Source organism: Equus caballus, chromosome 8, assembly GCF_041296265.1.
Source record: "Equus caballus isolate H_3958 breed thoroughbred chromosome 8, TB-T2T, whole genome shotgun sequence".
NCBI classification, from domain to species: Eukaryota; Metazoa; Chordata; class Mammalia; order Perissodactyla; family Equidae; genus Equus; species Equus caballus.
The window spans coordinates 46,824,948-46,839,746 of record NC_091691.1 but is presented as its reverse complement, the minus strand read 5'-3'; the positions used below and the strand labels follow the sequence as shown (position 1 = coordinate 46,839,746).

Below are 14,799 nucleotides of genomic sequence, written 5' to 3'. Positions count from 1 at the left end.
ACTGAGTGATGGCTCCAATCTAGCTCTATCAACATCCACTAGCCTTCCACAGGGTACAGTGGCCTGATTAGATTCTCAACTTCCTGATCTATTATTATACAGACAGTTCCCAATTTACAATGGTTCAACTTAAGATTTTTCGACTTTATGATGATACAAAAAGGATAAACATTCAGTAAAAATCATACTTTGAATTTTGAATTTTGATCTTTTCCCAGGCTAGTGATATGTGGTAGATTCTCCCTCGTGATGCTGGGCAGGAGCAGCGAGACGCAGCTCCCAGTCAGCCACGTCATCACGAGGGTGAACAACCCATACACTTAGAACCATTCTGTACCCATCCAACCATTCTGTTTTTCACTTTCAGTATGTTATTCAATAAGTTACGTGAGCCATTCAGCACTGTATTACAAAATGGACTTTGTGTTAGATGATTTGCCCAACTGCAGGCTAATGTAAGTGTTCTGAGCTCATTTAAAGTAGGCTAGGCTAAGCCAGGATGTTCAGCAGGGTAAGGGTATTAAATCCATTTTTTTTTTTTAAAGATTTTATTTTTCCTTTTTCCTTTCAAACCCCCCCCGAGTACATAGTTGTGTATTTTTGGTTGTGGGTCGCTCTAGTTGTGGCATGTGGGACACTGCCTCTGCATGGCTTGAAGAGCGGTGCCAACTCTGCACCCAGGATTAGAATCAGCGAAACCCTGGGCCACCAAAGTGGAGCATACGAACTTAACCTCTCGGCCACGGGGCCGGCCCCTTAAATCCATTTTTGACTTACAATGTTTTCAACTTACGATGGGTTTATCAGGAGTAACTCCATCGTAAGTCAAGGAAGATCTGTAGTGTACATTGTCCTGAAAGAAAAATTTAGTGAGGGTTTTTCACTGTGTATTTCTGGGAAGCCGGGGTTCCTCAGCAGACGCCCACTTGCACCCCGTCACCTGCAGCAGCACCTGCACAGAGAAGTATTTCCCTCTGCAGACGTCCTTCCCATCTACCCTTACCAGGGCGCTCAAGTGTGGGAAAGTCAGAACGGTATCATCATGTGCTGTTCCAAAGACCACCACCAGCTGTTCTTCTGCACCTCTGAGAACTGCTGGCTGAGCTTAGAGAAGAATATCTACAATGCAAGTCTCTCCACTGCCCCAGTCACAGGGAACAGATTGGACAGTAAGCTAATTTTGACAAAAGCAGCCGACTACGCCAAGCTGATTAATAGTTCCCAAAGGCCAGCTCTCCTGAGCACTGGGACTCTAGCATATGACGTCACCCCAGGAAGAGAGAACCATGTGCAAAGCAGGGGAGGTGAGGAGAGGGAGGTGATGCAGAGGACTGCATGGATGAGGGTCTTGGGTCAGAGACCTGAGCACCACCACCAGGAGCCTCTCCTGCCCACAGCGCAAAGAGGCTCAAGTCTGAAAGGGCCAGTCCACAGTGCAGACACCCTTTGGGGTAAAGACACCTCAGAGGAAGACCAGGCATCAGCTCTGAATGTAATGAGCAAGAGGACCAAGTCGGATAATTATTACTTTAACAGAAATTATTCTTTATTTCTGAGAAGTCGTAAGATTGCTTTCTAAACAAACTTTTCAAAAGAAATCAGAACGTTACTGGTTAAAAGTGCCTAAAATCCATTTTTCCTGTTTACCTGGCAGTCAACCTACCTGGACAGAAACTGTAGAGGAAGCTGCAGGTTGTCCTTCAGCGTCTGAAGCTGCTGAACGTCGCAACAAAGGCTGACATTGCCAAAGAAGAGTCCTGGACAGAGCTCCTTTGGGTGGGAAAGCATGAATGTCAGAGCATCACAGTTAAATAAGGACAAACATTCCTCAATGAAATAAGACAATTTTATTCATATAAGTCCTTTTTAGTTAGACAAGGTCAGACGTGTTTGCAAAGCTCTTGCAGAATTCTTTTAAAGGCTATCAAATTCACAAGGGGAGGTAGTAGAGACATTTCTAACTTTGTTCTTATAAATAGCAGCTCACTCTCCTCCCTTGACAATCACTTTACCTCTTCTTAGGTTTTGTGTGTAAGTTCAACCAGAATGCTATTTACTATTTCCATTAGTCACTCCAGGCCAAGTCAAATGTCCATGATAATTCTGATAAAAGTAGCAAGTATGTCTAGAAGAACTGGCAGCACATCAACTTGATTTTAGGTTACTTAAGCCTCTAAAACCAGTCTTTTCAGCTTGATTTTTCCAGTTCTTTTCTAATATCCCTGTGTACCAGGGATGGTGAAAAAAAAAAAAAAGAACAGAAAACAGAATCTTGGTAGCAGCCAAAGTTCACAGGTTCTCAGTAGAAAACAGAAGAATCAGTAAAATGAACCGAGGACAAGAGGGTCAGAGCTACTTAGCAGCCTTGTTCATTCAAGTTCTAAAATCTAGGAACCAAAATAAGTTAACTTTAATATATTCTGAAGAACCTGCAAAGAGCAACATTTGAGGTACCAAGGTCAGTCTCTAAATAGTAACCTGCGAGTGGGAAACTTTATGAGAAAGGCATGAAGTCAGCCCCAGAAAAATTAAGCCTCTGGAGCTCTGTTATCTTCTCTGCCATTGCGTGTTACAGCTAAGAGCTTGGGATAAGATTTAAGCCTAATGGTTTCACTTCCACCCCAACCCCCACAATATTTAAGGTATAAAGACAGAGGATCTCGTAATCAGCATTTTGTGTTCCCAATGCCCAACATGACAAACTTACCTGCAGTAAATCATACCCATCCTTTGGCAATGGTTTTGGTGGCCCAGAATATTCGCAATTGTACCTCTTATCTCCAAATGCAATTCCGCACTCTCCATACCAAACACAGGACTGTGAAAACACCTAGAAAAAGTCAACACAAAACTCAGTTCATCAGGGCTGCAAGGGTAAAACAAATTTCAATGGCAAAAAGTGCCCACTTATGCACTATTACAGAATTTCCCAACGTTACCTGCAAAGTGAAGCAACGACAAGAGGCACTGGTTAGTTTAACATTTTGTAAAATACGAATTAAAATAGGCCAAATGGACTTGTCAAGTAAGTCAGTGAAGCTGGTAACAGAAATGACTTATTTACATGATTTCTAATTCCCAATAATTTATTTGTTGATAAGAGGAAGCTACAGATCCAAGTAAGAATAACTAGGAATCGGTGTAGAGGAAAGAAAGCCAGATAGTATGTGAGGTTGCAATTACTACGGCATTAGTTCTGCACAGCTGCATAAGGAACTATATAATCTCTAATTAATGAAAGAATATTTCCATAAATATTTAGGTTAATTAACATCAGCACATCATGAGTAATGTGAAGAACAAAACTACAAACATCAATAAACCCTACGTAAGAAAAAGGATAAATCCTAAGTGAGAAGGAGCAAGAATGAACTCCTTGACCTCAAGAAAGCAAGAAATGTATAGAAAGCAAGGAATGTGCCAACTTTCAGGAAAATCACCTCAGCAATCTTAAAAGAAAAACTTTAAACCTTTTATCTAAAGATTTCTCAAGAGCCACTCATACTCCCCATGTGAGAGTCACAAGGTTGTCAGAAAACTGAGAAGGGGAGGAGAGCGCAGTGTGAATCATTGCGTCAGCACAGTCCACCAAGCCGGCCAGGGCCACAGGCTGGCAAGGTCTTGCAATCATCTGTCCCCTGAGGAAACAAGGGACTTTGGAGAAGCAACCGTGGCTCCCAAGACAACCGGTAGAAAAGCCATTTTTTAAAAAATCTGTATAGAAGCAACAGCATGACTTCTCTCCAGTGACAGTGGCACATGACCCACACATATGCAAGGAGCTAAGTCAGCCTGTGTTGGCCCCCAGCATCAAAATACAAATCCACAACAGTCCCTGAAGCCCTAAGATCATGAAAGAAGAAACAGGCAGGAGGCTGGGATGTATAGGTGGGGGGGGAATCTAAGGGGTCAATATAACTTGTCTCTGAAGTTATTCTTCAGACAATTTAAAGCAGAAATTATGACTTGCCCATCTCTTGATTCATTAAAATTCTTATGTTTAGGCCACAAGAGAGGGAAATTAAACAAAGGAGGAAGTGACAAGTATTCAACAATACCACATACCAAACCTCTGGCAAGAAGGCGCAAAATTCTTATATAAAAAGAATCACCGTTATTTCCATAAATCTAGCAATTTTAGTGAAAGTATTGCTTCTTTAGATTTCTACCTACAAGTTCATTATCCATCTACTGAAATCTGAAAAGGCAAAAACAGACTAAGGAGGCAGCACTAACTGCTGATGTTGACATGTAATTTAAATACAGGGCACCCTTCCCTAAACCCACGTCATTCTCAACAGACCAGCAGGGCAAGCAGGTCCGGGCCTGGCGGCACGCTGGTATGTCACCAACTAGAGTGGCAGAAATCCAGCCAACAAACCAGACTCTGGCATGACAAACAGGATGGGCATCTGGATTCTAAGTTCCCCTTTCTCAGGGCTTGGCGCCATCGAAGAAAATGAAGATGACCCAATGTGGTTAGGTTCCCAGTCACAAAGATCCTCCTGTATAATCCACATCATCTTTTTCAAAGCAAAGTTGTTTCCACCCATCTAGAAGAAAAGTGTGGGGAGAAGGGGGAGGCACAGGGAGGTCAGGAGTCCTGGCTTCTGCTCCTCAGAGCCCACGAGGCCCCTAGTCAATGTGCTTGCAGAGCCCGACTGCACCGGGAGCAGTTCCTTCATCCCGCTGAGCAGTTCTACTGCGAACTGAGCCAGACCCTCCGCTTATCACAGGCTTGGTGTGAAGATCAAATGAGGGACTGGACGTGGCAGTACTTAGCAAACTACAAAGCACCACACAATCAAATGGAAGGAATTCTTCTCAATGTCTTCCAGCCGTCTGGGACCTCAGCAAAGAGGTTCCAAAGTCCTTAAGGGAATGAAACAGCCGAGTGTCTTTGGGCCCAGGAAACCAGCTCGACTGGGCTCTCAGGTTTGCTTCCCAGTCACCCTGCCGGGAGCAGCAGCCCTAAGCCACGGGCCTAAGGGACTTCTGAGCCATAGACTGCACTAGGCACTGGCTCACCTGCTCTTCATAGATTAACCCAATTATTCCTCACGACAAGCTGATGAAGGAGGTGCGATATTATACCCATTTTGTAGACGAGCAAATGGGGACACAGAGAGGCTAAATAATTAGTCCAAGAGCGGCAGAGCCAGGATTCAAACCAGAACATTCTAGTTCCAGACACAGACTCTCAATAAAATACAACCGAGTAATTAAGGTCCTCACTCTGGCATTACACCGCTCCCTGCTTGTGTAAGGCACGAGCACGTGTGCACTCACTCACACGGCTGCACCGGCGGGGGATGCCTCTTTCTGCCCTCAAACCTCTCTCTCCATCTCCTCCTCTCGCCTACAGCTCAAAAGGAGAGCCGGTCTCGCACCCCAGGCCTGGCTGCTGCAGCGCTCCTGAGCCTCCTTGGGGACCCCCATCACCCCTTTCTCTTGCACATTTTCAACCTCATCTTTGTTGGTCCCTTCACCTGCTCCTGCCTAGAAATGCTGCTCCAATTTCACGCTCCTCCTCCAAAGACCCCCACCTTCTCTCCAGCTGCACTTCCAACTACCTGCCCGACCACCCCAGGAGCTCAAGAGGAGACTAATCCTTCGTCCAAAGCCTCCTCCATCGCCAACCCCTCTTCACGAGGGTTCAAAGCCGAGGCACCTTTCAGGCTCGGAACCTTCGTGGGGGAGCTCCCCAGTGCAGTCTCCCACGCCCTTTCCCGGCTGAGCCCACAGCCATCCTTTGTCATCCCCGTCACCTCCCATCCAGACCTCAGCAACGTCTCCTAGGCACAGCTGCCACCTGGCTCTTCTCGAGCCATGGCTCCAAAGTTTTCTATGCTCAGAAACCTACAATCCATCCTTCCCACAGCCTCTGAGACAAGCTCCAGACGCCTCATGTGGCTCTGCTGAGCACTCCCATCTGCTATTCTTCCACCTCTTCTGTTCCTCTCTAAGTGAGACTTGCCTGCCTCTGCACTGTTCATGCCAGTCGGCCCCTCCCCTACACTCCCGTTGCCCCTTGCTAGTTGTCAAGGCCACTCTCCAACCTCTCCCTCCCTCTTACGCCTTCCTGACCCACCCAAGCACAGCCCCTCCCTCCCTGAGCTCCATCACATTGGCCACCACCGCCATCACCTCCATGCCAGTGTCCAGACACTGGCTAAGTGTGCCCCTATTATCTCACTTAATCCTCAGATCTGTGAGACTCCTACTAAAGTAACACCATTTTACAAATGAGGAAACTGAACATTACATAGGTAAAGTGACTTAAAAGTGGCCTTAAATCTGAGGCCACATTTAAGGAATGGCAGAGTCAGATCCTACCTGAGGCCCAGCTGGTTGGAGCCGGAGCTCTTATCCTTATACCACACAGAGGGTCCTTCCTCAGTGGACCACTGGCTGGGCCATGTTCATCTCTGTATCCCACCCAGAACCTAGCTGTGGTCCGAGCCAATGGATTTCCAGTCTCCAAATCACCAGAGCAGGCAGTCAGGACTTTATGGATGAAGAGGACGGATGCAGCTTAAGATTTCCGGACTGTCAGAGAAGCACATGCTGACACCACGACCAAGATGGCACCTCAGGTACAGGCCACACACTTCCTTCCTAAGCAAAGCATCTGATTTCCAAAAGTGAGGTGTCCGCTGAAAGCTGCCTCTACTATGTATGATATGAGAACGCTTGGTGCTGATTTCCTATCAATAACATTCACCTGGGGAAGGAAGTATTATGCCCACTACCGAAATAAAACATGAGCTCAGATGTCCTCCACCATGTAAGAGAAAAGCCGGGTGACAAGGACTGCAGAGCGCAGTTCTCAGTTATCATTCTGAGGTTAAACCGAAGAGTGACTGTTGGGGCCGGCCCCGTGGCTGAGTGGGTAAGTTCACGCACTCTGCTTCAGTGGCCCAGGGTTTCGCCAGTTCAGATCCTGGGCATGGACATGACACCGCTCATCAGGCCATGCTGAGGCAGTGTTCCACATGCCACAACTAGAAGGACCCACAACTAAAAATATACAACTATGTACTGGGGGCTTTGGGGAGAAGAAAAAAATAAAATCTTTAAAGAAAGGAGTGACTATCAGTTCAAATAGGATCAAAGACTCTGGGTCTGAGTGTCACTTGACATCCCAGAGCCTCTAATAACAGGTCTTGTCAAAGCTCCACTCAAGGATTGGGGGTCCAAGTCCAAAGAATGATAATGATTCTTCACAGTTCCTCTCATGGTCACAGGCCAGTCTTACAGAGCTATTCATAACCACAAGAATCACCTTACTTAAGCTTTTTAAAATTCTGCCCATTCCTATAATGTTAAAAATCCATGAATGGTTTTATTTTCTTTAATTACAGAATACCCATTCATCATAAATATTCAAACAGCACAGGTGTATATGAAATAACACTGAAAGCTGCTCCTCACTTCTCCATACCCCACCCGACTTCTCAGCTTTAACCAGCGCTACTTTACGAGATGTAGGTCCTGCAGGCTTTCAATTCCTCCCTACAGACACCTACGCAGATGTATACACGCAAGCACATACAAGAGCAGTAACTTTTGAATAGCTTTTTCACAAATAAATCTCTACTACCCTCTGGATTGGCTTTCGGCTCTACTTGAGCTGCCTTTAACTGTATTTATCTGGGTCCCCAAGGCCAGACTCCAGTCCTTGTCTCCAGCCCCACTGTTTTCTCCAAGGTTTCAGTCCTACCCATCTCAGAATGTCCTCATTTCTTACAAGCCTCTCCCAAGATTCATTGCCTCCACTAAATTTAACTGACTCCTTTCACCTGCTTCCGGCCCCAGCGTCCCCAGTCAGTGGCAGCACCTGGCCGCTGTTCAGGGCACCCATCCTCACTGCTCAGGTGAGCAGGTGTTCTGCACCCAGAGCTCTGGTGGGCGGTATCTGTTTCTGTCACTTACACTCCACAGCTCCCATGTGGGTCCACCAGGAGAGGGGTGGATCAACTTCTCCTTAGAGGGCTAAAGGGCTTGTGGTCATAGGTCATGGTGCTAAATACTCAACTCTGCCTTTGTAGCTCAAAAGTAACCACAGACAATAGGTAATGATGGGTGCGGGCGTGTCCCAAGAAAACTTTATTTAGAGCAAAAGGCTCTGGCCAGGCCATAATTTGCCGGCTCCTGCCCTAAGATCAAGCAGAATTTATATTAATGAGAATTGCAAAGTTGTGTATGAGGGGAGAAGCTGCATGAGTATTTTCTTGCTTTTGTCTTAACTCGCTCATAAGACCATAAACTCACAAAGGCAGAGCCCAGGTATTACACTTGCTCTAAATTCCCTACGGTACCTCAGCCAGTGCTCACTGGTTCAGAAACTTCAAATTCACGATGAGTTGAAGGAGTTCCACTGGATTATGTAAGGCGACCAGAAGCAAGAACTGCTGGTTGTTTTGGCTTTAACCCAGAACTTAGTAGTTACAAGGCTAGACCATCTATACTTTTAAAAGTTAGGTCATATGGATATTTCACAAGATACTCCAGAGTTTAATTATTGGGTATATGACTGGATAGGAAAGCTTCTCTCAATAATAACAGGAATAGTTCAGGAAAGGCTAAAGAAAAAAAAAAAAGCCCCTTCTCGTATACTTCAGCAACTATAGCAATTGCTAAATCAGACCGTAAGAGGGGGCTCCATGAAAGGACATCTCATCGTATGGAGCAGCTCTGAACATCAGCAACAGAATCCTGTACTCCAGGCTGCCTTTCGTGAATCCTGCTGAAATAGTAACACTAACTCATACTGAACATCAACCATGTGCTAAGCACAGTTAAGAGATTTCGCCCTCATTGCCTCATTTCCCAGACACCCTATGGAGTAGTATCACAACATTTTACAGGTAAGAAAACTAAAGCTCAGAGAAGATTCTCTAAGGTCACATGGCTCCTAAGTGACAAAACCAGGATTGGGAATCAAGATTTTGAACACTCAGTTGAGCATTCTCCATCCTAGCCCTGTATCCCTACTCTCCAGCTGCTGCACTGTTCAAACTCCAGCTCAGTCTGTACACAGATGAAGCCGCAGATTTTGACAATGCGCCAGAGATGGGCTGTCCCATCCACTATGATCCCACACAAGTGTCCTTCTTCCTACACAAACTTGTTCACTAACAGAAATAATGACTACCACTTACATCTTTTTAAGTACATCTCTAGGCAGCTGTCAAACAATGACTCACTTCCTCAGTACCAGTGACCATCCTCAACTCCAGGCCTGCACTAGGCCATCCCACTGCAGGTGGAGTGCAGAGCTGGGTCCTCTCACCTCTGCCGCTGTCTTGGATGGTAAGGCTCACGGCAGAACCTGGAGACACACCCAGCTCAAGCTCCAGTGAGGGGAGAAGAGGCCTCTGCAGGGAGCAGAGGGGCTGGCCAGGCCAGGCAGGACAACACAGGAGGAGATGGAGGGAGTGGCACACAGAATCCTGTCCAGAGGTTAAGCTGCCTGCTACTTCCTTCGGAGTCAAGTAGGCAGACAAAACAAAAGTGGCAGGACATTTGGGGTGGAGGCTGGGCTGGTCTGACTTCTTCTGATGGAAATCTTTGGAACTCTGTTTCACAGCCAACCTGGCACAAACATATCCACATGACAAAGGATAATCTGTGTGAACACCAGGCGCGCCTCTAGATGGGTGTTAACTCACAGTCTCATTAGAGTTAGATGGGCTCAGCTAGTCTTCACTCTACAGATAACTCCTCCAGCTTGAAGTTTCTTTATGTGACTCACCGAAGGTCATACTACTACTTAGTATTAGGCATTTATGAGCTCCAGTACCCACAAGTTTGAAAAAATAACCCAAAAGCCACAAGACAAAAACAAAAGCACAAAAGTAAGTGGGAGTATATACTGACCGCAGGCTTTTTCCTATGAAACGTTCACACAGTGTGGCAAGTGAACCATGGGGCAGGCCAGAAGGCTAACTCCACCTCTAATTTATCATGAGCTTTTGGAGAAGCCACGAACGTGCCTTGAAGGAGATGTCTTCTTGGCCGAGTGGAACATCTGCTGAACAGCTATCAACTTATGCTAAATATGAATAATCTGGTAGCAATATTTTGAATTTGAATAATTTAGGGCACAGAAGTCAGAGACAGTGGCTCAAGCCCCCAGTCTGCCACTTACTAGCTATGTGACCTTGGGACACACTTGAGCCTTAATATCCACAACTGTAAAACAGGAAAAAGAGCATCACACCTAGCTTAAAGGAGTCCTGTGAAGTTAAAACAAGGTCAGACATGTCATAGCAGTGGAGCACTACGCAAATATTAGCTAGCTCTTTTTTCTTTAGCCTCTTGTAATCTACAATGTCATTTGACAACGGCTTTGAGGTAATTTACCATAAAAGTCACCCTTTTCAGGTACACAGTTGAATGGTTTTTAGTAACAATTAGGTAACTTTCCCCCTATTTTCTCCAGTTTTCCTCTTGTCCACCCTTTAAGCATTAATTTGCCCTCCAAAGCTCAGCTCAAAAATGGACTCCCTATAACACTTTGTCCTTATCTTTATTAGAGCACTTTTCATTGTAAATTTTTTTATGTATTCACCCTTCCTCCCATCAACTATGAACAAGACAGGGATAGTAACTACTAACAACCACACAGCACTTTAGTTTATAGATGTCTTTCTGTATAAGTTAGTTCTCTTGATCTACTTTTGTATCCTACATTGTGCCCATAGCAACCACTTTATATTTATGAAATTACTGAATGACAGTAATTTCAGTTCCTCTGTGGCCTAAGGGACAGTCATAAAATAAAGAACATATATATATATTTTTTTGCTTTTTCTCCTCAAATCCCCCCAGTAGGTAGTTGTGTATTTTTAGTTGTGGTTCCTTCTAGTTGTGGCATGTAGGACGCCGCCTCAATGTGGCCTGAGGAGCGGTGCCATGTTCGCACCAGGATCTGAACCGGTGAAACCCTGGGCCACCAAAGCAGAGCGTGCAAACTCAACCACTCGGCCACGGGGCCAGCCCCTAAAGAACATATTTTAAAGCTCCCCTCTGAAATCCCCCAACAGCACATTTGCATCAGAGAGAGGTGTTATTTTTTTTTAAGTGTTCTTGCCAAAGCAAATATTGCAAAGACTGAAAATAACAGGCAGAGTCCAAGCAAAGGGAAACCTGTTGGGCCATAGTTGATCACCACCATCACCCAGACACCAGCTGTAAATGCAGCTGTGATCTCCACTAGCCTCTGAATTGTTCCCCCATCTTGTCCCCTCACCTGAAGCCATTGAAAGCTCAACGATTTGGTGATTCAGGAGAGTAAAAGCCAAGAGTCCTGGCCATTTTGGAGATGGGAAAATATAGTTCTTGCCCTCAAGGAGCCTGCAATCTAGTAGTTCAATTCGAACAATATTTCTCTATCCTTCCACAAGCACCCTCAGAAGTAGGCATAGTTGTTAACCGATTTTACAGTGGACACTGAGGTTCCAGAGGATACCTGGCTCGCCCAAGATCACTCCTAGTAAAGAGGAAGAGTCAAAATCCACCCCCAGGTCTCTAAACTTAAAAGTCTTCTGCCAGGCAGTAAAAGCTGCTGCAGCAGTTTAAACAAGATTTAGGACATTAGAGGGAAGGCATTCTAGTTGGGGGAACAGGAATAGCAATGTCACGAATGATGTAGCATTTGAACTGGGCCTTAGCAGACGGGCAGGGTTTTGACAGCAAGCAGTTTAATTTGGCTGGAGAACTGATGCCCTTCACGGAGCTGTGGATGCAAGGGCAGAAAGGGGCGCCTGAGACCCGATTAGAGGGCCCAGTCCAGGCTTCTGCAGTAGGTAATGTGTCATCCTTAAAACACCCTGAGAAGCACCCCTTTTAGGAGGAGTGGAGGGTGGGTAAGGTCACCCAGAAAGAGAGATGATACTATCCTCACGCCCAGCGGGATTCTTTGTTCTGGCTAATATGACAAACACTGAAGGAACACAAAGACCTATTCAGCAAGTCGTTTTCTTTCTGCCCACTCGCTAAAATAAAAACCCCATTTTCCCCTGATTACTTCTGTTAGTAAGATATCTGATCACAGCATGGATCAAGGAGTGGGGGAGACTGGGAAAGATCACCCACATTCACTCCAGTTTCAGATGGTTATCCTTCAACGCTCTCAGGCCAAAAGACTAACCCATTCCCAATCTCCTGGGGAAAAGCCATCTTACTGGCTGACTTCCTACCCCAGCCTTTCTCTGTTCCAAGTTCCCCAAGGAAAAGCTTATAAAAATTAGTCAGGAGAGATATATACTATTTCTCAAAACTGTACACATCGTTGGATGATCACAAGGTTTGAAAACCATGCAGTCTGGTAATGCTATTTCATCCTCTGTAAAAATTTAAAACTATGAAGAGCAAAAATCCCCCCAAAATGTATTTCAGACCTTACAAAGAACAGTCAGTCTGTAATTCCACGACGGAACTTTGTTAGTGCTCAGTCTGAACCCAGGTGAGCTGCCGTCATCGGTAAGAATTCTGAAAGAAGACCCCTCTCCTGCCAACCTCTTCAGGTATACAGAGAGCCTCTGCAACAGGAGGGAGTCAATCTGCAAAGTAACAATAGGGACGTTCCCAGCCACCATTTACAATCTGCTCAAGGCTTTCAAGTGTTTTGCAAGAGACTCATGACCAACCTCTGACCTATCCTAAAAGTCCTAAGAAGAGAGGCCAGTATCCAAGGCCGGTCATCAGCCTTGGAGACTACCTTGACGTAAAAGGATTTCAGACAGAAATTAAAGCTACTTAACAACGTGAAGCCTGCCTACTAGATCCTGACCTAAACTCCAGGGAAATTAAACAGCTGTATTTTCTTTAAGGCACATAAGTGCTACTAGTTCTTGAGTTTTTACTATAGTGATGAGGTCTCTCCACATATCACGTTACTCAATGACCCCAATAATCCTATGAGGTTTTCTTTATCTTCAGAAAAAACTGAGGCCCGAAAGAACAACGTGCCCAAAGCCACAGAGCTAGAAAGTGGTCAGCCCACTGACCTCATTGGGAACCACCTCCCCTCCTAAGCAGGCACCAGATGTGAGCTCCTCCACAAGCCACAGGCGGGGGCTCCCCCCACCCCCCACACACATGAGAAGAGGAAGCCACGGCTCTTCTCCTGGCTCGCAGGCCCTCACTGGGTCAGCATCACCTGCTTCCTCCGAGAACTACACAGAAGTCTAAGGAGAGGTTTTCCTGGTCCAGGGAGACCCCTTAATCTGCTTTCCCCTCTGATTCACTACCCCTCAATACCGACACGCCCGCGAGTGGACACAAGGGCACAGGCTCCCAGAGGCTCACTCTTTCATCCCAATCCGGTTTAACCAGCACTATATCCTTAGCTACTACCCCTGACCCCCCCCCAGTTTTTTTTAAAAGAGAAAACCAGAGACAACAAACGGCAGCGAGGCGCTGACGCCCAAAGCTACTAAACCAAGGAAAAGCCGACCCAGGGAGTCAGGACACCGAGTTCCAAGCCCCGTCCCGGCGCGAGCTAGTGGACGCTGGGCCTCGGTTTCCCAAGGTGTAAAAGGGAGTTAGCTGAGAAGAAGTAACTTGCACTCTTTAGAAGACAGAGGTGACTTGTCAAGTACTTAAGACTGTCCCAATTTGGTGCTTGACGAATTGTTTCCTTTCTTTACCTCCCCTTTAGGGGAGGATAAGCGGAAATAAGGTGGTTGGAGCTTCTAAATAAATTCATAAGGAGTTCGAGAGCATATGGCAGAATTTTTCTTCTACAGGCAGGTTAAATAACTAAGATCCCTATCCCTCTCTATCCACCTTCCTCCTTCCCTCGGATCCCACATCCTAAACCCAGAAATTAGGTGACCACCGCTGACATGAGCTCAAAACAGGTCCAACCAGCAGCTCCCTGCTGCCGCCCTCTTGCAGACCTCAGGGGAAAGTGCGTGGCCGGGGAGAGAAACCGGAGAGATGAGGGGACCTCCAGGGGCTCCATCGCTAGAGCAACTTCCCCGGGACCGGCTGGATCCGCGCCCGTTCGGGGGACGGGGGAGCCTGAGCCGCTGCACGGCGCGCCGCCCCCGACTCGCGGCCCCGAGAAGCCCCCAGAGCCCGCCCGGGGGCTGGCGGCCGCTCACCTGCGCGGCACAGAGCAGCAGCAGCAGGAGGCCGAGGGCCGGGCCGGGCGCGCTCATGTTGCGGCGGCGCGGGGTGCCAACGTGGGCGGCTGCTGCACTCGCTCGGCTCCGCGTCCCGGGCTGTCTGAGGATCCCGCGCCGGCGGAGGACGGAGCAGCCGCGGCGGCGGCGGGCTGCGCGCGCAGGTCAGGAAGGAGGAAGGCGTCGTCGGCCCCTCCCCCTTCTGGGCGGTGCGGCTGCCGAGACGCCCAGGGCCCGTTCTGGGGTAGGGCCGGCCCGGGGGGCGGGGCCGGGCAGTGGCGGGGCCCAGACGGGGCGGGGCTGGACCAGGCAGTGCCACGCCCGCGGCGTGACCTCCTGTGGTCACGCGTTTGGCCTTCTCGGCCTTGCGGCCTCTCGGGGCGCGGCGTTCGGCCAGGACTCCCGGACTAGGGCAGCTGAACTTCTGGCATCCGGCCTGGAGGATATTTCTAGAGTTGTGCCAAGAGTGCATGGTTTTGATGCTGTAACTCATTTTCCCCTTTTTGTCTTTCCTAGGTTGGAGACCTTGTGCGAGAAGGCTTTAGCAAACGGGAGTGCTTGGAGACTGTTTTCCCAGTTAACACCCCACTCCTGAGCGGAATAGGTATTTCGGCCCCAATGAGCACTCCGTGCAAGTTTTCCTCCCAAATCCAGTCACCCC

At 47.3% G+C, this 14,799-nt stretch overlaps 1 protein-coding gene across 2 annotated transcripts in view; it reads right to left on the bottom strand.

The window, feature by feature from the left end:
• Nucleotides 1-14,799, bottom strand: part of NPC1 (NPC intracellular cholesterol transporter 1) — a 48,893-nt gene extending 34,094 nt beyond the window's left edge. Inside the window, exons 1-3 of one of the 2 annotated variants that reach the window (XM_005612764.4) lie at nucleotides 14,118-14,799; nucleotides 2,708-2,830; nucleotides 1,664-1,770 (exon numbers count right to left, since the gene is read on the bottom strand). In XM_005612764.4, the coding sequence (XP_005612821.2) occupies nucleotides 1,664-1,770; nucleotides 2,708-2,830; nucleotides 14,118-14,174 (287 nt within the window). In that variant the 5' untranslated portion in view covers nucleotides 14,175-14,799. The remainder of the gene's footprint in view (nucleotides 1-1,663; nucleotides 1,771-2,707; nucleotides 2,831-14,117) is intronic. The other variant, XM_070220717.1, reaches the window with a different exon arrangement.